Source organism: Chrysochloris asiatica, unplaced genomic scaffold (genome assembly GCF_000296735.1).
Source record: "Chrysochloris asiatica unplaced genomic scaffold, ChrAsi1.0 scaffold00142, whole genome shotgun sequence".
NCBI classification, from domain to species: domain Eukaryota; kingdom Metazoa; phylum Chordata; class Mammalia; order Afrosoricida; family Chrysochloridae; genus Chrysochloris; species Chrysochloris asiatica.
This window is the reverse complement of record NW_006408660.1, coordinates 4,240,189-4,267,680: the sequence shown is the minus strand read 5'-3', so window position 1 is coordinate 4,267,680 and position 27,492 is coordinate 4,240,189. Positions and strand designations below refer to the sequence as shown.

Below are 27,492 nucleotides of genomic sequence, written 5' to 3'. Positions count from 1 at the left end.
GCTCTGTAGGGATTTCTGCATTTCACAGGAATCCAGGATTAAGCTCAGAGGAATTGGCTGCACTACACTGCACTGTGGACAATGAATAAAGAAGATTGTAGAAGAATTGATGCATTAGAGTTATGGTGTTGGAGGAGAATATTAAAAGTGCCATGGATTGTGGGGGAAGATAGAATCCCCACTAAATTGTTTGTATCTTGTCTAGACAAGTCTGGTGAAAAGAGATAGGGATAAGATTCTTAGGATTCAATAGTGAGTAATTGTTATTATGATTAATGGTGACTGTCACAATTGTAAAGGTAGAAGTTTTGTAACAAAAACAGGGGAGTGGTTAATCTTACAGTCCAGAAACAGGGGACTCTAGGACCATCAAGGGAGAAGAGCACAAGCAGAATGCGGAACCTTATCCAGAGAAGCAGAGACATCAGAGATGGAGGCAGAAATGGGGACGTGGAGAGGGGGAGCAGCTGAGGACTCTAGATTCATGGAAAGAGAGGGACTGAGAGTTGACAGCTAAGAGGCAGACTTGCAGAATGTGCCCTTTGGTGGTATAAACTGTTATATATGCTTATAATATTGTAATGAAACAAAGTATATGATTTGTTGAATGTAAAACTGATGATCTGCCCTGTAAACTTTCACTCAATTCACAATGAAAGCTTAAAAAAAAAAGGTAACATGGATTGTCAAAAGAACTAACAAATCTGTGTTGGAAGAAGTACATCCATAATGCTCCTTAGAATACGGGATGACCAGACTCGTCTCTCATACTTCAGACATGTTATCAGGAGGGACCAGTCCCTGGAGAAGGACATCATGCTTGGTAAAATGGAAGGTCAGCAAAAAAGAGAAAGACAACCCCACGACCCCCCAATGAAGTGGATTGGCACAGTGGCAGCAGCAATGGGTTCAAGTGTAGCAACACTTGTGAGGTTGGTACAGGATCGGGCAGCGTTTCATTCTGTTGTGCATAAGGTTGCTATGAGTCAGTACCAACTCAACAGCATCTAATAACAACAAAAACAACAACACTGCATTGAAAATGGGGTCCTATTGATGCTCTGGATTAGGTGTTGCATTACTAACTAGAAAGTTGATAGTTCAAACCCACTAGTAGCTCTGTGAGAGAAAGATGAGACTATCTGCTGGCATAAAGATTTACAGCTCAGAAACCCTATGCGGGGTCGTTATAAGGGGAATTGACTCAAAAGTAGTGGGGTTTTTGTTTTGTTTTATGTTTTAAGCTGCACTGAGCCCCTCATGCGGGAATTACAGCAGACCTGCTGGGTGCAGACTTTGTATATGGACTGTCTTAAGTTCAAATATCAACCCTGCTATTACTTCCGTTGTCTGACATTGGGTAAGGTTTTGTTCTGTTTTTAACTTATCTATACCTCCAACTTGAAGACACTTAACAACAACAACAAATGCCTCCTCTGGAGTCCTGGTGTGGTGCTGAAGGGTAAGGACTTGACTGCTAGCTGAAAGGTCAGTGGCTCAAATCTACCTACCAGTTGCTCCTCCGAAACCCTATACAGGGTTGATATGTGTAGGAATTGACTCAGTGACACTTAACAATAACTAATTCCTCCTCTAAGGTGCCTTGGTGGCACAATTGTTAAGTGCTTGGCTGCTAACTAAAAGGTCAGTGGTTCGAACCTATCCAGTGTCTTGATGGACAGAAAATACCTGGCCATCTGCTTCTTTGGTTGACAGCTTAGAACCCCACGGTATAATTCTATTGCATTTTACAGGGTCGCTATGAGTTGGAAATCAACTCAGCAGCAATGGGCTATGAGGCCTGGTGGTGTGGTGGTTGTACTGGCTGCTAATCAGAAGGCCTGTGTTTCAAACCCACCCAGTAGCTCATGGGAAAAAAAGCACGGTGAGCTATTCGCACAAAGATGACAGCTTAGGAAACACTCTCTCCTATAGGGTTGCTATGAGTAGAAATTGCCTTGACAGTACACAACATGCCTTATCTATTAAATGAGGACAGTTATGTTGTTGTGAAGTACCACTAAGTAGTTTCAAACTCATAGCAATCCTTTATGGGGTTTCTGAGGGTGTACATTTTTGTGGGAGCAGAAAGCTTCATCTTTCTTCAGAGGAGCACCGACCTTGTGGCTCGCATTCCACAGAGCCACTGAATAAGACGGTGAGAGTACACACCCCCAATGAGTGAGGGTTACATGAAATAATACACGAAAGGGTTTAATCACAGTGCCTGGTGCAAAGTAGGTGCTGATAGTAGCTGAATGAGCTACTATCATTGTTATTAATGATGAATTCAAATCTATGAGCTTTTAAGAGCCTACAATCAACCAGAAAATTTATTAGAGGCTGGGAAATGAGGAGAAAGAGCTAAAATTATGTAAGGCACTCAATAACTATTTGGAGACATAATGAATTAATGGAGCGAGCCATGTCCCTGATACTAGACTAGGAAGAGAGATTCAGGCTGTCCTTTCTGTCAGTGCTCTGGGAACTCAGAAAAGACACAATTAACTTGGGCCAGGATGGAAAAAGTGGATGTTTGGGAGCTCTGAGAATGAGGGGGGACATTATATAACTCTGGATGGGCAAGAGATCCAAAAACGTCTTTTATACATGTTGTTTGTGTGACTGTCTTTTTCTTCAATCAGCAAAAGAATACAGAGGCAAAGAGCACAGGGAGTGGAGTTGGACAGATGTGAGATTTGCTCCCCCTTTAGCCAATTATTGGCTATGTGGCCTTGGGCAAGGGCTTTCACCTTTTTGTGCCTCAGTTTCATCATCTATAAAATGGGAACAATGAAAGTTTCATACATGGGCTTAAGAGTTGTAGCTAGGATTAAATGAGTCAATGTCTATTAAGATCTTGGAACAGTGCCTGGCATATAGCACATATAAGCAGTATTCTATGATGCCACAGATCTGGAAAACTCATCTTTCCCTGTCCATCACCACCTTAGGCAAATGAGAGGGTCTGTACAGCAGATTAAGCATAAGGTATGTGCCCAAGGCTTCTCACTAAGGAGAAAAAGAACTGAGGGTCTAAGACATGTAACCCCACAAATCAGGAACAAGAAGTCAACACGGGATGTAAGTATTCAGTGCACCTGACTTAGACCACCCCAAACTCACCCCTACTCTACAAAGGAAATGAAGTTGCTTTGCTTTGAGGTCTGATATAGGTGTTATGAAATATAAAGTTCCCCATCTAGTAGATGTTTCTTTCAAAGGCCAAAAACCAAGGGCTCCCACCAGTGGGCACTCTTGCCAAAGAAATCCACTAGGAGGAGCTGGGCACCAGGTGAAAGCACCCACAAGTGCCAACCTAGCCACACTGTCTCAGACAGTAGAGGCCATTTGCCAAGGGAAGAGAGAACTTAGTTGGATCTGAGAGTGACTTGTCCTTGTTTTGCTCATAGTCAAAGGGTATTTTCCCTCAGCTGGCATCTGGGAAGGAGGGCAAGAACATCAAGTGTCTTTCTTGCAAAGTTATGGATGTGTGGAGTCAGAATTATTTCTGAATCCTGTTTCTCTTCTGCCATCGACCAGAATCCGCATCTAGACTAGAACATGCTGCGTAGGAGGTTCTCAATAAACAATGAATGAAAAAATGATAAAAACCCCACCATCCTTATTCCTTCTGATTTTCCTCCATCGTCTCTCACCTACTGGGCTCCTGCAGGAGTCTCCAGCTGCACCACCATGCCTGTGGTCCCAGCTCTCTGAATCACGGCCAGCTGAGCTCATTCGTGCCTCAGAGGCCCTGCGTACTGGAGGTCCATAACCTCCCCGGCCAGGAGCAGAGCCCAGGTCAGGACCTGGAAGAAGAAGCATGAATTGAATGAATAAAAAAGGAAGGAAGGCTTTTTCGCAACAGGTTTGCCACCAGAATACAGGTGTTGGTGAAAACCATCACAAAATCTAAACCAAAATGGGAAAGGAAAAGACCCATATCTACATTGTCGTTATTGGGCACGTCAACTCTGGCAAGTCAACCACTATTGGTCACCTGATCTACAAATGTGGAGGAATCGACAAAAGAACCATCGAAAAATTTGAGAAGGAAGCTGCTGAGATGGGGAAGGGCTCCTTCAAGTATGACTGGGTCTTGGATAAACTGAAAGCTAAATGTGAGCGAGGCATCACCATTGATGACATTTGAGACAAGCAAGTACTATGTGACCATCATTGATGCCCCAGGACACAGAGACTTTATCAAAAACGTGATTACAGGAACCTCACAGGCTGACTGTGCTGTCCTGATTGTTGCTGCTGGTGTTGGAGAATTTGAAGCTGGCTCTGGTAGCGTAGTGGTTATGAATTGGGCTGTGGGCCACAAGGTCAGCAGTTCAAAACTACCAGCTGGTCCATGGGAGAAAGAAGAGGCTTTCTGCTCCCATAAAGATTTACAGCCTCGGAAACCCTGTACAGGGTCACTATGAGTCGGAACCGACTCCACGGCACATAACAACAACAACATCTCTAAGAATGGGCAGAGCCGTGAGCATGCCCTTCTGGCTTATACACTGGGTGTGAAACAGCTAATTGTTGGTGTTAATAAAATGGATTCCACTGAGCCACCCTACAGCCAGAAGAGATATGAGGAAGTCATTAAGGAAGTCAGCACCTACATTAAGAAAATTGGCTACAACCCTGACAAAGTAACATTTGTGCCAATTTCTGGTTGGAATGGTGACAATATGCTGGAGCCAAGTGCTAACATGCCTTGGTTCAAGGGAAGGAAAGTCACCCATAAGGATGGCAATGCTACTGGAACCACACTGCTTGAAGCTCTGGATTGCATCCTGCCACCAACTTGTCCAACTGACGAGCCCCTGTGTCTGCCTCTCCAGGATGTCTGCAAAATTGGTGGTATTGGCACTGTCCCTGTGGGCAGAGTGGAGACTGGTGTTCTCAATCCAGGCATGGTGGTCACCTTTGCTCCTGTCAATGCTACCACTTAAGTAAAATCTGTTGAAATGCACCATGAGGCTTTGAGTGAAGCTCTGCCTGGGGACAATGTAGGCTTCAATGTAAAGAACGTCTCTGTCAAAGATGTTCGCCGTGGCAATGTGGCTGGTGACAGCAAAAATGATCCACCAATGGAAGCAGCTGGTTTCACTGCACAGGTGATCATCCTGAACCATCCAGGCTAAATCAGTGCTGGGTATGCACCTGTGCTGGATTGTCCACAGCTCACATTGCTTGCAAGTTTACTGAGCTCAAGGAGAAGATTGATCACCCGTGTGGTAAGAAGCTAGCAAGATGGCCCCAAATTCTTGAAGTCTGGTGATACTGCCATTGTTGACATGGGTCCCAGGAAGCCTATGTGTGTTGAAAGCTTCTCAGACTACCCTCCTTTGGGTCGTTTTGCTGTTTGTGACATGAGACAGACTGTTGCTGTGGGTGTCATCAAGGCAGTGGACAAATAGGCTGCTGGAGCTGGCAAAGTCACCAAGTCTGCTCAGAAAACTCAGAAGGCTAAATGAATATTACCTTTAACACCTGCCACTCCAGTCTGAATCAGCGGTGGAAGAACGGTCTCAGAACTGTCTCAATTGGCCATTTAAGTTTAATAGTAAAAGACTGGTTAATGATAACAATGCCTCGTAAAACCTTCAGAAGGAAAGGAATGTTATGTGGACCATTTGTTTCTTTTTTGTGTGTGGCAGTTTTAAGTTATTAGTTTTTAAAATAAGTGCTTTTTAAATGGAAACAACTTGGCCAAAAATTTGTCACAGAATTTTGAGACCCATTAAAACAAAGTTTAATGAGAAAAAAAAAAAAGGAAGGAAGGAATGTTGTCAAATGACTCCTGTCCTGGAATAGAAGACAGAGCCAGCAGAGTCCATCGGTGGGGCCCCTCCTGTCTCCAGTGTCAGCTAGAGAGAGGAAAAAACATGTTAAGGAGGACTGGTTTTTTGAAGGGTCTCTTAAGGAGCTCTGGTACCATAGTGGTTACAAATCGGGCTGCAAACCTTAAGGTCGCAGTTTGAAACTACCAGCTGTTCTGTGGGAGAAAGATGAGGCTTTCTGCTCCTGTAAAGATTTACAGCCTTGGAAACCCTGTACAGGGTTGCTATGAGTCGGTTCTGACTCCACGGCACACAACCACTACAACCTGGCAGCATCGTGGTTTACAAGTTGGGCTGTTAACCACAGGGCTAGCAGTTTGAATCTACCAGATGCTCTGTGGGAGAAAGATGCAATTTCTGTTCCTGTAAAGATGTACAACTTTGGAAACCCTATACAGGGTCACTGTGCATAACCACCAACCAACTGGTTTTCTGGTGTTTGGCAACTCATGAAGCCCACAAAGGAGCCCATCTGCCACTCTCAAGACCTGTGTTGCTTTGTTTTTAAAGTTAAAATTTACCCTCTCAACTGACCCTCTGATGTAGCTCCCATGCACAGTTTCATATGATTTATTTTGCAAATACAGACATATAGGAATATAGACAGACTTGAAAAGGAACAAAATAGGATCCTTGATTTTGTGCTACAATGTGCTTTGGTTGTCCAATTTGATTTTCCCCAGGACTTACCAAATGTGCTCAACCTCAAACTTGCACTTGGTATTCCAAAATATTCTGTTGGACTCTCGGTGTGGTGCTGTAGGATAAGCACTGGACTGCTAATCACAAAGTTGGAAGTTCAAACCCACCAGCTGCTCCTTGAAAACCCTATATAGGGTTGCTATGAGTTGGAACCGACTTGACAGTACTTCACAACAACATCATCACTTCAGTAAGGTGTTTCTCCAGATGTCATCTCCCCAGATGGGCCTGTTCTGGTCATTGTATCCAAAATAAAGCTGCCTGTCACTATCAACTCCTTTCCCTGCTCCTGATTTTTCTTCTCAGTATGTCGCATACCTAACAATCTATTATGCTTGTATTTGTTGATTACTGAACATTCGTTTCAGCACTAGAACTTTAACTGCATGGAGAGACTGTTCTTCTCATCACTGTATTTCTAAGACATAGAATAGGGCCTGGAACTTATTAGGTGGCTCAGAAAATGTTAAAAGAATATCGACGGAGCATATCACTAATGTAATTTTGAGTCTATAATATAAGCATTCCTTTACATCATTTCCATTTTAAAAGATGCTTACTATATCTTGGTGTCAGTATATCACATTCTGATCAATGACTTCTCTAGTAATGGGCGTTTAGGTTATTTTGGTGTTTTTGCTACCATAAATGATGCAATAAATGCACTTCTACACATTTTTTGCACTGGCACTTTTATTGATGTCAGCATATTCCCAGAGAGGGATTCCTGGATCAAATGGTATATATTTTTTACATTTTAATGAATTCTGCCTTGTTACTTTCCAAAAAGGTTGAGATGATTATAGTCCTACCAAAAGTTTATAGAATGACTCCCCACACACTCACTGAATGTTATTACCAATGAATAACACTGAATGTTATTACCAATGATTCTTTTTAGGTACACTATGCAGTGCTGAGGTGTATACTATGCAGCATGGTGGTTCCATACAATAAGCACCGGATTGCAGACTACAACTTATGGTCCACAGTTTGAGTCCACCAGCCACACCATGGGAGAAAGATGAGGCTTTCTGCTCCTTTGAATATTTAAAGCCTTGGAAACATTATGAGTCGGAACTGACTCAATGACACTTAGCAACAACAAATGCAGTACTGAGTGGGATAGATATTAAATAAACCATAATTTCACAGTTATTTGCTTTGTCTAGACTTTATCTGATAAGCTAATTCATACCATTTTTGTTTGTGCATGTTTGTGTATAAGTGATTAACATTACATATAGCTATGTTTATAAGAGCTCCATTCTACAAGGCATTTTACATTCAATATCTCATTCAGTTCTCCAAATAACCCAATGAGTTCTCACACCCATACTATAGATAAGTAAATGGAGTCTCAGAGAGCTAGTAACTCACACAGCTAGTGTGTGACAGAACTAGCGCACAAACTCAGGTCCTCATGTCTTCAGAAGGTCCATGCTCTTGAAGGTTGTTATACAACCTTCTCAAGTAGACACAGTAATGCTTACCCAGGGGGAAGGATGCTCTAGGGGTAGCAGTCCTTAGAGATGTGATGTTTAGCAACTATTTGGCTGTTTGGAGCAACATAGAAAGTGTTTATGCCTTGTCAAGAATAAAGCATCTGTCAAATGCCTCTTGAGTATCAGGCACCATGTTGGCTACCATGAGAACTTTATGGAAGACACAGTTGGACACTTGAGTTTTTGAAACCTTTACATATCTGAAGCACTGCCTGCACTAAACTCCAGAGTTATCATGCAGACCTGATTTTATTGCTTAGTGTTAATTGAAACGATTAATTTCTGATCAGTCCTTGTGGTCTCATTCAATTAAAATGTGTTTTAACTGTAGTTGCCCTATTATTATTATTGTTTGCCTCTCTCATTTAATCATCATTTTAATAATTAATAACAATGCTTGCAGAAGAATGATAATATAATAGTAGTGGTAATGTCCTTATACTAATTCCCTTTTTATTCATCTTTCACTTTTAATTAGGCCAATTTCAAGTTTGCTGATGGATGATAGAAGAAATATTAGGGGCCAAATATTAGAAGGTCTTCTGGGTAAGCCACAAATGCCCCCAGGCTCTGGTGTGTGTTTGGGGGGGGGAGGGAGTGGTAGTGTCTCAGACTAATTTAATTCCCCTCTCCATTGTTCAAAATCTTTTGACAGCCTATCATTTCTGGGGAAGTCCCTGTATTTTTCTTCTGGTAAGGGTTCATGATGAGCTACAAAGGGGACATAGAAGTCCTAGACCAAACTAAGAAATTGGTTGGGCATCAACTGGGTAGAAACATAGACAGGATGTTAGGACATTCTTCAGGAAGTGTCCTGGGTCTGAAAGAGAAGTGGTTTTGTCTTACCTCGAGCTGGAGTCTTGGCAGCATTCTTGGGTTCAGTGGTGGGCTGCTCTGGGGCCGCAGGCTCACTGATAGGTTGCTGGGGTTTGGTGTTCTTTATAGGCATAGGTTGAGGAAGGACCTGCTTGGGAAAACCCTTGAAGAACCATGCTCCAGAACGCTTCCATACCTGGGGAAGACGTAGGAGATGAAAATGTGTCAGTTAAGCACTATGGCCCCTACCTTTGTGAGTGTGAATTTTTAGCTTTGCTCCTGCCCTCAGCAGACTGACACAGTCGCCATCACAAATTCTTTCACAATTCATATGTAATTCTGCACAACAACCCTGAAAACTCAGTAGAAAACAATTCTGGAAATGGATAAGGGTGGTGGTTGCTCAATATGATGAATACAAATTGTTGTTACTGTTGTTGTTGTTAAGTGCTGTCAAGTCGGTTCTGATTCATAGCTGCCCTATAAGGGGTTTCTGAGGAGCAGCTGGTGAGCTTGAACTGCCAACCTTTCAGTTCAAACCAACCTTGCAGTCCAGTGTATTAACCCGCAGTGCCACATCAGGACTCTGATGAACACAATTAATGTTAATGAATTTCACATGTAAAAAATGCTGAGATGGGAAATTATATATATATTGGTGGTGGTGGTGTGCGTGGAGTAGATTCCAACTCATAGTGACCCTGCATATGAGTTCAACTTTTTTATTGTGAATGGACTAAAGGTTTACAGAGCAGCTCATCAGTCCCACATTCAACAAATCATACACTTGGTTTCATTACAATGATTGCAATTCCCTCCATGTACCATCAGTTAGCAGTATTTACCTCTATCCACTTTAATCTTGTACTCTCCCCTGTGTCTCCTGCTACCTTCATCTTTCACTCTTGTTGCAACATATATATTTACCACAAGAAAAATAGAATAATTTTTTTTTTTTTTTATTTAAAAACTCAATAGAAATGTCTGAATATGCTCACTCTCTTGATGGAGAAAGTTGGAAGCCAGAAGGGTTAAGGTCTGGTCCAGGGTTAAACAACCGGTGAGTGGGAGAGCAAGAACTAGGCCCCGAGACCTCCACCTCCCACAACTTATGTGCTTCCTACCACACTAGCTTCTCTAAAGAGCGTCAACTACCCCTGGCTTTGCCAAGACCTCTCTGGTAGCGTAGTGGTTACGAATCGGGCTGCGAACCTTAAGGTCAGCAGTTTGAAACTCCCAGCCGCTCTGCGGGAGAAAGATGAGGCTTTCTACTCCCGTAAAGATTTACACCCTCGGAAACCCTGTACAGGGTCGCTATGGGTCAGAACCGACTCGATGGCACTTAACAACAACAACAACTGGCTTGCATGCCTGCCTTGTGGGTTAGTGTTCCACCTAGGATAGTATGCCAGACGTCCTCTATTTCCCCTTCAAACCAGGGCTCCGTCCTCATCTACCCTGCTCTGGGCCTCAGGTGGCTGAGCAGTACAGACTATAGTTACTGGGCTCCCTTGACCTCTATCTCCACAGTGGATGTGGTCAAGGGAAGCATCAGCAAGAGTCTGGAAGGCAGGAGAAAAGTGAGGTCAGGGTGACTGTCCCCAAGAGTTCCCTCTGGTCAGGCAAAGTGATGACATTCCTTTCCTAAACATAGTGCCTGTTACACAACACCTGTTTTCCAATCTAGTGACTGCTCCCTCCTCCACTCCTTCACTGCTAGGGGTGTACTAGCTCCTCTGCTCCAGGGTACTTCATCGTTCCTTGCTGATTCCCCTCAACCCTTTGCAAATAGTACATTTATTAAACCCTTGACTGTCCTGTGGGAGTGTGTCATCTGTTTCCTGTCAGGACTCTGTCTGATAGTGACTGTCAGTGGAAGCAGTCTCAGAGGTAGGAAGCTCCTACAGGGATGATAGGAGAATTTGGGGGAAGGAGAAAGGACTTCAATAACAACAAACAAAACTCAAGGCCATTGAGTCAGTAGATTTTGACTCATAGTGACTCTATAGGACAAAGTAGACTACCCTCCTGCCATAGGGTTTTCTAGAATAATCTTTATGGAAGCAGACTGCCACATCTGTCTTCCACGAAGTGGCTGGTAGAGTCGAACTGCTGACCTTTTGGTTAGCAGCTGAGTGCTTTGACCACTGCACCACCAGGGTTTTGACCACTGCCCCACCTTAGAAAGGACTTAATTGGGATAAAATGAATAATAAAAAATCACACAAATGGGGAAGAGGAGGATCCCATGGGATACAGAAACAGACAACAAAAAGAAAAAGATAATGCAGAGAAAGAAGTGGAATGAGTAAAAGACAATGAGAAATAAGAATGAGAAGGAGGTAAGGATGAGAGGGAGAAAAGAGCTCCAAGGAGAGAGTATGAAGAAAGCTAGAAAAAAAGAAAATGAAAAGGAGATCAGAAGTGGAATTGAGGGAAAGACAAAGAAAAGATGGTGGAAGAGAAAGATCCATTAAGTAGACATGGGGAAGAGAGAAGAATGGGAGTCCAGAAGAAAAGGGTAGAAGGGAGGAAGACATGGACAAGACCGCTTTCAAAATAGGAGAGGAGAAAAGGAATTCATTTAAGCACACAGCACTTCCACCAGTGTACCTAGTGACTTGGACCATACCAGCCTCTTAAGACACAAGACCTGACCATGTCCCCCAGCCCCCAACTGCCACCTTGCTTCCTGGATTCAGACTGGGAATAGAATGGAAAATTGGGCAAAGACTGGAGAGTGGAGGCAGGTTACTCACCTCTCTCTGCTCGATGCAGATTTTGCAGAGCCATACAGGATGCAGACGGTTGTTGGAGGTCTCCACGCCACACTTGGTACAGACGTTCTGTGGATAAAACAGCCCAGTGGACACTCAGAGCTGCCAGGGGTTGGGGATGGAGACTCAGTAGGATGGCAGTGGAGCCCCATCCCTTCTTGGTGGGTGGAAAGGGCTTGAACATCCACCTTTTTCTCACACTTTCTTCTACCAGTTAGAACAAAGTTCCAGTTTGACTCCCTCCTCTCCTGATAGTCAATAACCCAACCAAATAATCAAATCATAAAGTTCCCATTTGAGTCTTAATTTCCAATAACAAGAACTTGAATCATTCCCAAGTCCCCTTGGGGGTCTGAGTGGTCTGCATCTATACACAGGAAACAGCTGGCATAGTATTTTAAGGAGATTTTATTGGCTTATTCCTTCTTTCTTGTCAAAATGGATCTGGGGTAACACAGATTGTAACTAGAAGTTCAAATTGCCGAGGAATAAATGCCATGACTGTGTGATGAAACATTATATTTTTGGCGGAGTTTCCTGGCAGTCAAGACAAATAGGAAAATTTAATAGGATACAAACGTCTTACACTCTGGTTAACTGCAATGGATGCATTTTCCAGAATAGATAAAATCCCCCCATTAATCAGTTCTAAAAGCTAAATGGGGCACTCAACAAAAAATGCAAAGTAACAGTGTAGCTGCTGCCTTGAACTCCTTTCATGGAAATTCAGCAGACCCAAGGACAGCTGTATCCCTTCCCTGGATTTGACAAGAGAAGACAGCTTAAAAGGGGGAGGGGGAGAGAATAAGAAGATGCCCCTTCCAGAACAAATGATCTTGAAGCTCAATAATCCTAATTTGACTAGAGAGGGGCTTTCTAAGTCTCTTGGCCCATAATTGAAGGCAAAAGAACATTGGGTAAACCTTCCACATACATGTATGTACATACATGTGCTCAGTATGTTCTTCAGGCTGACATATAACTCGCTAAGCAAGAACCAGGATACTTGTAGCTCATGTCTTACCTCAGATTCCCAAGTTCATTCTGATAGAGCTCAACTCCAAGGGGACAGAAGGGCAAAGTGGCTTCCAAGGAAGGGAGCAGCATTTGGGTTACCTTTGGGGACAGCTGGGCATGGGTGAATTTAGAAGGGATCATATTCTGGCAACTATCTCCAGGATCCTAACTCCTCCCCCATGATGTAGGTCAAATCTCCCCAAAACTCAAGCTCAGCCCCTGGCTCCCCTGAATGTGTTGAGTAGAGGGAAGAAAGGGGAGGGCAATGGTACCTTCTTACAGTCTTCACATACAACACAGGTGGAACCTAGCATTCCCAGCTGTTCCCCACAGAGTATGCAGCGGTTAACCCCATCCCCAGCCACGTTCTTCCTCATGTTCTCCAGGCGGTCCACCAGGCGCCTGGAAGCAGAGAAAAGGTGATAAGGACCTCATAGAACGGGGACAGTATCAGAGGACCTTAACTGCCTTTGCGTCAGAGACACTTGAGTATCTGATGGTGACTGTGGACTCTTCCCCACATTTTCAGTGTATCCCAGATTCCTTCCCATACTCCCTAAAGCCCATCAATGCTATTCCAGAAACTTGCTAGAAATACACATTCTAGGATCCCACTACAGGCCAACTTAATTATAAACTCCAGGGCATGGGACCCAGACATCTGTATTTTGAGCAAACCTGCCAAATGATTCTGACATGAAACATTGCTCTCTTATGCCTCAGTACCTTTGCACATTCTGTTCTTAGGCCTGGAATATAACTCCCCCTGTTCCCTGCCCACCCCCCATATTTGAGATCTCTCTCTCTCTCCCACACACACAATCTCACTTACAACCCTTTTTACAGTTCCTGGTTACATTCCCTCATCCTTCAAAGCCTAACTAAAATATCACTTCCTCTATGAAATCTTCCCTGACCACCCATTTTATTTCCTCTCCTAGCAGTTCTACCCTGTACCCACAGAGCCTTGGCTGCATTTGTGGGTAATTGTGAGGCTCTCTTCATTACATAGTGAGTTGACTAATGAGACCACCTTTGGCTCCCCTTCTACCCTAGTGCCACTGGGCCTCAGTGAATGCGCATGCAAATCATGCATGATTTTGTGAAAATGCAGATTCTGAAGCAGTAGTTCTGGGGGGTGGGGCTGGGGCCTCCCCTGGGTCTCTGGTGGCCCTGACTGGCTGCCACCTGAGGCTGGCTGTCCCCACAGGTCCTCCTGCTCCTTCTATTCCATCAAAGGCTCTCTGATTTGCAGTGTTATAAATAGCAGCTTTTCCCTCTGTGTTCCATTCAGCAGAGAAGTGGCTTTGGCAAAAGAAGAGCTGAAAGCAGCCTGTGGATCCGGAGCTTCTGGTGTGACCCAGATCAGACAGAACTGCTTAAGGAGCCTGGATGTGCAGAGCTGAAGGCAGCCTGCCGCCTCTTCCCCTCTCCCTCTGCAGCCTCCCTCTCCTTCCTTTGTTTTCCTTGAAATTATCTCTGTAGGATGATGGGAGGAGGCAGGAGCCAGAAGAGAGTCCTAGTCCATGTTTTCAGCACACCTAGAACCACAATTGTTATTCTTTGCCATTGGGTCTATTCTGACTCATAGTGACTCTATGTTGTTGTTGCTGTGAAGTGCTGTCGAGTCGGTTTTGACCCATAGGACTGAGTACAATTGCCTTATAGGGTTTTCTAGACTCTGATTTTTATGGAGGAGTCTTGGTGAGCAGCTGCAGGATAATGCATTGGGCAGCCCCCTCAGTGGGATGCTGAGTCCTTCTACTATTCACTCGTCAAGGCTGAAAGACCCCACTTAATACATATCACCCACAGAACGTCTTCTCATTGTCTCATTAGAATCTCTCTCCAACAGCCAATGGTGTGGAAACACAACAGATTTCAGACTAGTATTCAGATGTCTAAGCTCAGGGGCCCTAGTTATTTATGACTTCAGTCCAGATTGCTAAAGAGAGATGGGTGGGGTGGGCATGGGCAGATGTTCCTTCTCTGCTCTGAGATGGGGAAAGAGTAGGGGGTCCCAGGGATCTGCCCATTTACACATCCTCTCTGTAGACCCAAATTCTGCAATCACAGCATGGAAGTATCTGAATTGTCAGAGGTTTTTAACTTGGAAATAAAACTTTGCCAGAAGCAAAGTAAAAAACTTGTCATGAAAGACCATGAGCTACAAAAGAATCTTTCTCCTGATGACAAAACACATTTCAGTTTCTTCATTTCATTAAGCGCCCTGAGAAATATTTGCTTCTACTTGTTATGGCAGGAAAGTCTAATGTTGAGAGTATTAATTAAAACAAGACCAACACCTAGAGCCCCGATTCTAAAACTTGTCAACTTACAGTTCTAGTTAACATGGATCTCAATATCAGTACTGAAATGTGTGAACCACTGCACGTGATGTTCTCTATCACCTGGGAGAGGTGCTCAACATTCAGAAAACTATCCTGCAGGACTGGGGAGGGACCTGGGAACCTGTGTTTTAAAGCAACTTCCCTCTTAACTTTGATGGTGCTGACCCCTGGCCACATTTTGAGAAACACTGCAGTCAGGGAGAAAGGGTTGACAAGAAAGTATCATGTGGGATAAGAATCCAACACAGTATTACTGGAAACTGGGTTTGCGTGTCACCTGGTAAAATGCTTTCCTTATTATGTTAAATTCATTGTCATGTTGGTTCTGACTCAGAGCAACCCAACAGGAAGGAGTAGAACTTCCCCAGAGGGTTTCCAAGGCTGTCATCTTTATGGAAAGCTACTGCCACCTCCTTCTCCTTTGCTGCTGTTGTTATGTGCCGTGGAGTCGGTTCCGACCCATAGCGACCCTCTACAGGGTTTCCGAGGATGTAAATCTTTACGGGAGCAGAACGCCTCATTTTTCTCCTGCGGAACAGCTGGTAGTTTTGAACTGCTGACCTTGCGGTTCTCGGCCCAATTTGTCACCACTATGCTACCAGAGCTCCTTAGAAGGGGAGAAATTTATCAATTAGCAACCAAGTGCTTAACCACTGTGCCACCAAGGTTCCTTTTACTATGTTAAGTGGGGGTAAAAAAAAAATCCTAGAACACACTTCATCTTCAGGGTATGAGTTTGGATCTGGAGCATGCTCCTTTAAATACCTTCATTGGGTGTTCTGGACAAAAACATCAAGAAGGAAATGCCAAAATGTTTCGAGATTATCACCAGATCATGGTATTATGGGTAATTTTTATTTCCTTCTTCTACTGTCTCTGAGGCTCCTGGTGTAGTACTGTAGGATGAACACTGGTGGTTCAAATCTACCAGCTGCTTCTCAGAAACAGGGTCTCTATGAGTTGTAATTGACACAATGGCACTTAACAACCACACTGTGTCTGGACCCCTCCACATGAAGCACTCAATTAGTTGGACTCGTCCATATTTTAACTTTCTACAAATAACATGCATTACCTTTATATTTGGCGTCCTGGTTTGCTGCTGTAGGATAAGTACTAGACTGTAATGTTGGTTTGAATTGGAAGGTAGGTGGTTCAAAGTCACCAGCTGCTACTCAGAAACCTTATACAGGGTCATTAAGAATCAGAATCGACTCGATGGTACTTAACAACAAAAACACCTTTATATTAAGGAGCCCTGGTGGTACAATGGTTAAGTGCTTAGCTGCTAACTAAAAGGCTGGTGGTTGGGACCCACCAAAGGCTCCCTAGGAAAAAAGACCAGGTAATCTACTCTCATAAAAATGACAGCTTCGGAAACCCTGTGGCAGAGTTTTACTCTATCCTAAAGGGTAACTGTGAGTCGGAATGGACTCGACAACTCACAACAGTAGCCCTTATAGTAGAGAAGCAGGCACATTTTCGAAGCTAGAGAACACATTAGGCCAAAAGTGAAGGCTCGAGTTGGAATCCTACTTCGTACTAGGTTCATAGCTTTGAGAAACCACTGCTCTCTGGGTGCCCCTTTCCCAGACTTTAAAATGAGGAGTAAGGTTCATCTTTTAGGGAATATTCAGGGGACTTTCCAGTCCTGAGGTTGAATCCTTGAGATTTCCTTTCTCTTTGGACCCAATGGGAGCATCAATGGAGAAGAGACACTTGTGTACCAGCAGCCCTGGTGTTGTTTGCCTGGCTAATGTCTCTGGTCCCCCCACATTAATGGCCCAATTAGCTGGACCCTTTACGTGGTTGTCACTCTAGTTATGTCTTTACAGGCCTGATTAACTTTACCACTACTACTCACACTTCCATCACCAGGCTGGGAGCTTCGGGTTACTAAGAGGAGTTGGAAGGGTACCTCCCACTTCCCAGAATGCTCACTGAAGTCCCAGAAGGGCTATCTCCCCTCCAGTGGACGCCAAGGAATAAACTCTGAAGCTGATGACAAGCAGATTCCCTATTTGGTTGAACCAAACAGATGCAGATAGACTGTTTATTCTTGTGACAAAGATTTGTGGAATACCTACTATGTGCCAAGTAGACAATGAGAATCCAATGGTAAATAAAGCACACAAGGTCCTGACATGCTAATGAGGGATTCAGTTATTATTTAAATAATCACCCAGGAATCATAAATATACTCACAATAAATACTCTGAAGAACTAATATGTGCAGGTATGAGAACTCCTGTCAGAGGGACATGGCTAGTTAGGAATGGTTATCAGAGAAGTGGCCATGGAGCTAAGACCTGAGGGTCAGCAGGAGTTGACCCAGTAGAGAGGAGAGGGAAGTGCACTGCACAGAGAGGGAACAGCATGTGTGAAGGACTTAAGATGCGGTCAGTGTGGCTGGTGTGCTGAGCAGAAGGAGGTGAGGCTGGAGAGCTGAGATCAGGCCTTTAATCTGAGATTAATGGGGTGGCATTTAAGGACTTTCAGCAGAGTCCACCCACATGAACATGTGAATGAAGCCCTGGGAGTCTCAGAGCAGTGGGTGTTTCAGATGCTGCAGCAGCTTCAGGTAGGAGGCGGGCAGGACTCCAGACTTCATCTACACTGTGGGCTGCATCATGTTCTTTGGGCCCTCAAGACTAGGTCTGACTCAGTGATGGGAAAAAGGTGCACTGGAAGGAACCGCCATGAAATGCTACCACATACTGGCAGTGTCTAAGGTGTTGCACTTGTATGAGTTCCCACTGTTAGACAAGTTATCACAGACTCAGCCAGTGGCTTAAAGCACTGCAGACGTATTTCCAGAGGTCAGAAGTCAGACACAGGTTTCATTAGGTTAAAATGAAAGTTGTGGCAAGAAGTCATTCCTTTGCCTCATCCAGCTTCTAAAAGCTGCCTGTATCCCTTGGTTCAGGGTTCCTTCCTCCATCCAACCTCACTTCACTCTGACCTCCTGCCTCTCTTACAAAGACCCTAAGATGGCACTGGATCAATCAAATAACACAAGGTAATCACTTCTCAAGTTCTTTAACTGAATCACATCTGCAAGATCCTTGTTTTAATGCTGGTTGTGAGGGAGGTAGTTGTGTGCTGTGGAGTCAGTTCTGACTCATAGTAACTCTGTATAGGGTTTCTGAGCCTGTAAATCTTTACAGGAGCAGAAAGCCTCATCTTTCTCCCATGTAGCAGTTGGTAGATTCTAACTGCAACCCAAGGCAACCGCAACACTGTTAGGGCTCCTTCCTGTTGCTATGGAAGGTAACATTTCCAGGTTTTGTATATTAGGGTGTAGCCATTTTGGGGGTGGAGCATTATTCGGCCTATCTGCCACCCAGGTTCTATGTGCACCAGACTCAGATTTAGATTCTGAGTCTGAGTCAGATTTTAGCTTTTCTCTCCAGAGCAAGGTTTCTGTCATTCCTACCTACCTGGCTGTAGATGTTAGACAAATCAAGCTTTGGACTCTGCGAGGTTCTAGTCACCTTCTCCAGCTGCTCACACTCGTGCCTAGGAACGTGTGGACTCCAAACCCACACTCATTTACATGCACACATGCACTCATGAACACACACACACACATAGAATTCAGACATAGCAGCAGTTAGGATGCAATGACTAGAAACCAATTTTGGAGTGAGGTTGCCTGGGACCAAACCGGGGCTTAGCCACTTTTTAGTTCTGTGCCCCAAGAAAGTTACTTAACTTTACTGTGCCTATTTAAAAATCTGTAAATTCGGGAAAACTAAGTCCTTACATCCTAGGATTGTTGGGAATGTCAAATGAGAACATGTTTACAAAATGCCTGAAACCTGGTAACTACTTCAGAATGATTGTTGCTAATTATTTCTCCTAGAAATGTGTGACGTTTACAGCTCCCTGTACTCACAGCGTTTCTTTGTAACTAGGATGCTACAACCTGCCGGTGAGATCCATGGGCTTTCAAAGGGGCTGCAGCCACTAGAAATGGATAAGGCTCATGTGTCCATCTTTAACAGCACACACGGGTAGTCACACATACTCACATAAAGACACACCTGCTGCAAACACACATCCAGGTGCATGATCACAATCAGCACACAGGAAAACTCCTTCACACACACAGCCCCACACATCCAGTCTCAACTGATTGCTGTTGAAATAAACCAAGTAGGGGGCCTCCCATTGCTTGTTTGTCAAGCCCAGAAAGTCCAAATTGGCTTCAGAAGCATTCAGGCAACCACTTTCTGAGCTTCCAAACCAGCATTTTTGCAGGGTCTTAATGAATGTGGAAGAGAAGGCTAATGTATAGAAAATTGCTCCAGGAAGTGGGCTTAATGCAGCATGCCACAGAGCCCGAGGAGAACACTGTCTGCCAAGGTGTGATAGGCTCACGTGCCACATCCTACATCAGGGGAGAAATGATATAGCTGGGGTTCCACCAAATGATAGGATGGAAGTGGAGAAGCTGTCTTTAGAAGCAGTGGTTGACTATGATTACACACACAATGATTCGTTAAAACCAGCAAGGTGGGAGAGTGGACGCCAGGTGGTCTCTCTGTGTGTCTCTCTCTTGTGCACACACACAATCACCGATTCTATTCTTCTACTGCTCTTTGCTTCACTCTAATTGCCAACTTGGGGCATGGGGAGCAGGGAGACTTCAGTTGAGTTTATTAAACTTGGTGCTTTCTAAAGTCAAGATTGGACCATCTGCTGTGAGCAGAGAAATAGCTGCTCTGACAGAGGCCGGGACTGAGGCTCTAGTGCTGGGGTCTCTCAGGAGTCTGTCCTTAAATGACTGAGCTGATCCATCAGGAAGCCAGGCGTTTCAGACTCATTAATTCTCACAGTCATTAGTGACTAACTGTCACCACCTGGAAGTCACAGATGATTCCAATCTTTCTCCTAGATGGATTGGTGAGTGGGACTCCTGCCTGGGACTCAGCGCTTTGGCTGGGGGATCATAACTGATTCAAGTTGGAGCAAGATAGCTAGAGGGTTCAGCTGGTCCAGTCCAGTCAACACTGGGCAAGGAGTTGGGCCATTGATGAGCCAGTAACAATAACAGTTATTGTTTATGATCACTACTTATGCCAAGTGTAGTGATGTAAACACTTTCTAGGTATTGTTTCCCCTAATCCACCACAGTCCAAGAAATCGGTTGCATTATTCATTACCATTTTACAGATGGGAAAACTGAGGCATTCAGAGGGGAAGTCGCTTGCTTAAGGGAACTGAGATGGAACAGGAAGCTTAGTTCAGCTTTCCAGAGGTTGTTATCCTCTTGAGAAGAGTGACATTTTTGCTTCATTTCAGTGCTTATTGTCAGGGCTCTAACACCTCTGCCTGTCCTTTCTTGTCTCAGAAAAACAGAGTTAAAAGAATGTCATACTGAGGCCCACAGAGGACAAGGGTCATTATGTTGGAGAAGAATGAACTGTCCCATTGATGGAAGAAGTGTGGGAGGCTGAACCAGCCAACCAAGCTGAACATCTGAGATGCACTGTTAATTATTGGCTTTTCTAAATCGTTGGAGCCATTTGTGACTTGCCTTTCCCACTTACACTCCCAAAAAGAAATGGGGCAAAGTGGAAAGACATATTTGTGTTCGAAGCCTGATTTGGCTACAGAAAGGCTGTGTGCCTGGGCAAGTGTCTTAACCTCTCTGAGCTTCAGTTTTCTCGGCTGTAAGCAGAAATAACAGTTTCTTTTGTCAGTAAGACATTATGATGATTAAATGAAATATAACATATTTGAAAGTTTCAAGAACAGTGAGAAGGAGTGCTGGTGGCACTGTAGGATAAGCACCGTACTGCTAATCACAAGATCAGCAGTTCAAATCCACCAGCTTCTCAGTGGGAGAATAGATCTGCTCGCATAAAGATTGCTGTTGTTGTTGTTAAGTGCCGTGGAGTTGGTTCCAACTCATAGCAACCCTGTACAGGGTTTCTGAGGCTGTAAATCTTTACAGGAGCAGAAAGCCTCATCTTTCTCCCACGGAACAGCTGGTAATTTTGAACTGCTGACTTGCGGTTCACAGGCTGATTCGTAACCACTATGCTACTAGAGCTCTCTTTGCAAAGATTACAGGCTGGGAAACTCTGTGTATCAGTTGTACTCAATTCTATTGGGTTGCTTTGAGGAGACATCAACTCAATGGTACATAACAACAGCCCAGTACATGGCAATCCAAACCCAGTCTGGTTGTGTCCACAGTCCCAGTTCTACCATTTATTAGTGGTGTGACCCTGGGGAAGTTGTTTAATGTCCCTGTGCTTTAGTTTCCTCATCTGTAAAATAGGAATGATACTAAGACACCTGGTGTGATGCTGCTGGATAATGCATTGGACCACAAGATCTGTTTGAACCGCAAAATTGGAGGTTCAAACCCACCAGTCATTCCTCGGAAACCCTAGACAGGGATGGCACTTAGCAACAACTTCTCACTTAGGTTCCAAAGACTGGGTCATTATGGGAAAATTGGCATTATGCAAAAATGGAGGAGGAGCACATCAGATCATAAAATGTAGGAAGACTGCATCATTTTCAGTGCCAAACCACTGAAAATCATGGCGCAGGCAAGTTGACACATAACCTTAACCTTCACAGCCAATGTTATTCTCCCCTTGCACCTCAGTATTTGTTACTGCCAGATATACATTGTTAATGCCCCAAATAGTCAGAGAGTAGATTTGTCCTATTGTCATAAAATGTGTAAAGTCGGATAATGAGAGAGTTGGTAAGTGGGAGCAGGTAGACTGCTGAGAGTTAGTCTATGTGACAGTGACAACACAGTGCTGGCATGTGGTACTCTGGACGAGTGGCCTGTTATCACTTCTCTAGAAGTTGAGTATGGTTGAAAGAAAATTCTGTTTCATTCTTCTTCCCTTTGTGAATCACCCAAAAGAAGGCCTAGAGCAGTGGCTCTCAAAAGAAATAATTTGGCAATGTCTAGAAACATTTTTTGTTGTCAAAACTGGGTGGTGCAACTGATATTTCCTGAGGCTAGAGAGTTAGGAAATATCCTCCAACAAAGAATCAATGTGTCAATACTTAAAATACATTGTTGGTATATTGAATTGTTAGGCAAGAATATGTAAGAAGCATATCCAAGATGAGATATTATGTCCTTTAGCCTTTCTGAAAAGTTGGTTCTGTAAATACTGCTTCCTCTAGAGAAAATTTTCTTTTCATGTTTACCAAATTGATCTCTTGGGGAGTGAGCTTTGTTGTAGAAGTCCAGATATGTTGCATCATGCATGTTATGTCAACACATGATCCATTTTGCAAAGAGACTGTTAACCAGGGAACACCAATAAAATAGAATTATACTGGTCAAAAAAAAAAAAAAAAGAATCAATGTGTCAAAACAATGCCAAGGTTGAGAACCTGTGGGCTAGAGAGACTTGATCCACATCACCATTTTACTGATGAGAACAGGGGCATCTGTGAGGTTAAAGTGATTCAATGAGGGGCTTAGTCAGTTTGATTACAGATTCACTCATTGTTTAATGTCCCTGTGCTTTAGTTTCCTCATCTATAAAATAGGAATGATACTAAGACACCTGGTGTGATGCTGCTGGATAATGCATTGGACCACAAGATCTGTTTGATTAGTTTTCTCCTTTATGTCAGGCACCAAGCTAAATACATACTTAAGAAAATATTCATTTTCATCTTGTATGAATATTCCATAAAGTATTAATGGTGGATGGACACTAGAAAATATTGGCCCAACCCCTAGGAAAACTGACATATGACTCAATAGTTCTTAACACTGGAGGATCATTCAGTCCTGACAAGATCGGATGAAAGCTATAAATATTTTTTTCTCAAAAAATGTGCAGACATATACATAAATGTGTTGACTATATGAAGATACCTCTAAATCCCTAAACCTTATCCACAGAACACCCAGGATTCCAAGTTAAAAAGAAAAGCCCTCTTTTAGAAAGAAGAGATTATTAAAGATCTAGCTTAGTGTCAACTTGTCAACCTGTAGGAATGATGCCTACTAAATTCAATATCACAAGTTCCAAGTATTACTACTCACTTTCCTCTCAGTCCAGATTTTGGGAAAATTCTGTGCCAAAAGAGGTGGGGATGGAGGAACCAAGATGGGATGGTGGTTGTGATAGGAACACAACAGACTCTGTCAATAGCAGCCCCACCCCCACCCCCACCCCCCGTGTCTCTCTGATTTCCTCCTCCATCACAGCATCTGGACACTAAGGTTAATGACAAAATCTTAATTACTTTTTTGGACCCATCTCTTGGGGAACTGACCTAGAATGATGAAAGCACCTGGCTGCCTGACCCCTTGCAGGCAGGATACATAAGCAAATGACTTTGAAATGGCCTTGTGATGCTGAGCATCTGGACAGAAAGAAACAGAATGAGGATTCAGAAGACCTACCAGTGGGGAAGACCAAAACCAATAGAAGCATACATTTTCTGAGGCAAATGTTGAATTCTAGACTTAACTAGGCTCTGTAAATGCTGAGGACAACCTATGAGGGTCTGTACAACTCACAAAGATCCATTGCATGCTCCGAAGCCATTGTTTGTATAGCTTGGCACCTCTGGTGACAGCTGATTGGATAAGGGGTAGGGACCCAGTCAGATCTAGCCAATAGGTATCCCTTCCATGAGGATGTGGAATTAAGACTAAGAGGAGCTATAAAAACCAGAGAGGCATAGCATGGCTATCTTTTCTGACACAGGATGAGGAACTCACCTCTCTTGGAATTAGATGGTCAACTATGAATTCATTGATTAAATTCTCATTTTGGCAGAAGGAGGCCTGGTAGCATAGTGAGTCACACGTTGGGCTACTAACCACAAGGTTAGCAGTTCGAAAACACCAGCAGGTCCACAGGAAAAGATGAAGCTTTCTGCTCCTGTAAAGATTTATAGCCTTGGAAACCCTATACAGGGTCACTGTAAGTTGGAACTGACTTGATGGCACACTACCACCACCTTTTGCATAATGTGGTAAGTTTCCAAAGATGATCACCATCACTGCCTTCCCTCCCTGCACGAACATGTCATTGTTCCCATCAGAAGATGGGATCTATTTCCCTTCCCCATCAGAAGTGATACAAGGCTCATCATTATGGTTCCAGATGCGGCAGCTTCGACTTTTGCTCTCCTGGGAATCAGCTACCCTGCAAAGGAGCTCAGGCTAGACTACTGAATAAGGAAAGATGGCAAGGAGTCAAAGAGAGGTACCAGACAACACTGGACAACACTGAGGTACCAGACATGAGAGTCAAGCTTCCTTGGAATGTCCAGTCCAGCCTGAAGATGAGTTGAATGTAGTAGAGTGAGTGACTGCAGTCAATAACCCTTGAAGCAGAAAAACCACCCAGCTGAGCCCTGCCTGAATTCTTAACCCACAAAATCATGAAATAATGATTTAAGTCATGAAGTTTGGGGCATCTTGTTATATGGAAATAGATAACTGAAACAACCTAGTTGTCTGAAACAATTAGTTGTCTGTCTTGCAAACAAACTGAGAAAGTCTGATGTAGTTGGGACAGTCAATTTTTTGTTCTGCTAAATGTACTGGTACAAATACATAATGGTCTATTATGTGGTGCTAACGAATCATAATGAATCTGAAAAATACCTCATAATATGGACAAGCCTGAAGGACATTATGCTGAGAGAAATAAGGCCATTGCAAACGGACGAGTTACAAAAAGGACAGTGTTACAAAAAGTCAAGAAAAGGTTTTCACACTAAAAGATACATTCTTTGATGGATACCAGGGGTGGGAGGGGAAGGCAAATTACTAACTAGAGGGTAGGCAGATATTAACTTGGGTGAAGGGTAAGGCAATATATAATAAGGGGGGGATTGGCAAAAAATGAAGGCAAAGGAAGACAGTAGGAGGAGTACAAGAATTAAAGGCAACAAAGGTAAATACTACTATATACACGATCCTCTACATACATAGATAGACACACAAGCTAAATAGGTGAGAGAAGGGGAATGGAACTATACCTATGGAAATATATAGGTTTGACAGAGGATATGTCTACATAAGAATGTACCTATGTTGAGTATACCAGGGACTGCCAGAGGAGTGAACAAATCTGTGTTGGAAAAAGTACAGACATAATGTTCCTTAGAAGCTAGGATGGTGAGACTCCTTTCACATTCTTTGGATATGTTATCAAGAGGGGCCAGTCCATTTAGAAGGACAACAGGCTAAGTAAAGTAGAGGTTTAGCCAAAAAGAGGAAGACCACAATGAGATGGACTGTCATAGTAGCTGCAGCAATGGGCTCAAACCTAGGAACGATTGTGAGGATGAGAACATACAAGGTAGTGTTTCCTTCTGTTGCACATACAGTTGCTAAGAGTCAGAACCAACTCGATGGCACCTAACAACATGATGCAAATACTAGGGGGGTTCAAAAAGGTTGTGGCAAAATGGGAATGAAAGATAATGGAATTTTTCCATGAACTTTTTGAAGCCCCCTCGTATATCCATGAATATCATAGAGCAGAAAGAGGACAAAATTATGAAAACTTTTTAGGTATAGCAAATAACTTAAGAGACTGACTGACTGGGCCTCAAGGATTCAAGGCCATAGTCTAGGAGGATACCAGGGTCAGCTGGCATAAGAAAGTCCACAGAGACTATGTTTTAAATTCTACTTCAGTGAGTAGGAACTGGAGTTTTAAAAGCTCATGTGCCTAGCTAAGACACAACTATTGGTCTCTCCTTGTCCAGAGCAAAGAAGAGTGAAGAAAATCATAGGAGTATGGAATCCATTAACCCAATGGACTAATGGACCACATGAACCTCAGCTTCCATGACCCTGAGACCAGATGAATTTGATGATGCCTGGCTACCAATGCCAATTGCTTAGCTGAAAGGGATGACTTTTTTTTTTTTTTTTAATGTTTTATTGTGAATTATGTGATAGTTTACATGGGAGAACATTAGTTTTACACTCATCCTATCCTATATCATTTCATTGCCATGACTACAATCCCCTCCATGCATCATCAACCAACCAAAGGGTATACAAGCCTGCCCCCCAGTCTTCAGCACACAGCCCCTCTCCCTCTCTGGATCTAAAGTCCCCAGCTGCTCCATCTCTCCACGTCATCAACGACTCTGCCTCCATCTCAGGCATCACTGTTTCTCTAGGTAGGGTCCCACTCTCTGCTCTTCTCCCTTGATGGTCCCAGGGACCTCCACTCTTAGACTGAAAAGTCAATCACTCCCCTCCTTGCTGCAAAACATCTACCTTTACATTTCCAGCCCTCACAATCAGTCCTGATAACAATTATTCACTATTGTATCACGAGAGACCTATTCACATTTCCTGAAAGGGATCACTTTTGAAGGTGCTGGATGGAATGGAAGAAAACTGTGAAACAAAAGTCAAAATAATAAAAAAGAAAGACCAAGCTTATTGGTTAGATCAGGGGTGGGGAACATCCAGCCTGCAGGTTGTATGTTATTGTTGTTATGCCATCGAGTCCATAGCCATCCTGTATAGAGTTTCTGAGGAGCAGTTGGTGAGCTTGAACCTAAATCATTTAGTCTGGCCCAGCAACTGCAGTTCCAGTCATCCAAACACAGCAGGCTAATTTTTAAGCTGATACTCTTGTATGGGCCACGGATGCTATAACTATCCAAATGGCCCTTGGCAGGAAAAAGGTTCCTCACTCCTGGGTTAGATAGAGATTCAAGGAACCCCTGAGACTATGGCCCTTACTCACCCTCTAGGACTGGCCCTTCCTTAATTACTGTTTAGGACTAGAACTTTGTCCGTGGCTTAGTAACCAGCCAAACAATAGACAGGTCTAGGAGGGGAACTAAAATACTAGGGAGGTACACTTTCCTTAGAATAATCAATCACTTGAGATCAAAAGGGCAACACTTGCCCATGGACAAAGTTCAGAAAGGTTAGGAAAGAAGGAGGAATGGCAACAGGAAATACAGGTAGAATGTGGGATAAATGATGTTATATTGTGGGGATTGTAACGACATGAAACGAAATTATAATAATTGTTGAATGGACAACTTATTTGCTTTGTAAATGTTCAAAAGTAAAAATTTTTTTAAAAAAAACTGATGTGAAAAAAATTTTTTTTTCTAGGTTCTCCAAGAGCCTAGCATTTCAGCCAGGGACAGACCTTCAGGAGCAACACATCTAATAGTTAAGAGAATAATCCAGAGAGTCAGCCAGCCAGACTCATGCATCTTGACTCAATGGAATCTTGTGCATGTGACCTAGGCCTCCTAAACCTTAGTTTCCTCACAAGCAAAATGGGGATAAGAATAATAATGTGCTTCATCAGGCTGAAAGGAGTATCTCATGAGCTAATCCATATAAAACTGTTGGCACACAGTAAGCGTTCATCAGTGGTACCCTTTATAGAAATCATTTATCATGTGTATTAATTATGAAGATATCACACCTATCCTGGATGACTTTCATTTAGGCTACAGAGAAGGC

At 43.4% G+C, this 27,492-nt stretch overlaps 1 protein-coding gene across 1 annotated transcript in view; it reads right to left on the bottom strand.

Annotated features, from left to right (window-relative positions):
* Positions 1-27,492, bottom strand: part of RPH3A (rabphilin 3A homolog (mouse)) — an 83,764-nt gene that overhangs the window by 30,413 nt on the left and 25,859 nt on the right. Inside the window, exons 4-7 of the mRNA XM_006870508.1 lie at positions 12,939-13,068; positions 11,632-11,718; positions 8,903-9,068; positions 3,660-3,812 (exon numbers count right to left, since the gene is read on the bottom strand). Of these exons, the coding sequence (XP_006870570.1) occupies positions 3,660-3,812; positions 8,903-9,068; positions 11,632-11,718; positions 12,939-13,068 (536 nt within the window). The remainder of the gene's footprint in view (positions 1-3,659; positions 3,813-8,902; positions 9,069-11,631; positions 11,719-12,938; positions 13,069-27,492) is intronic.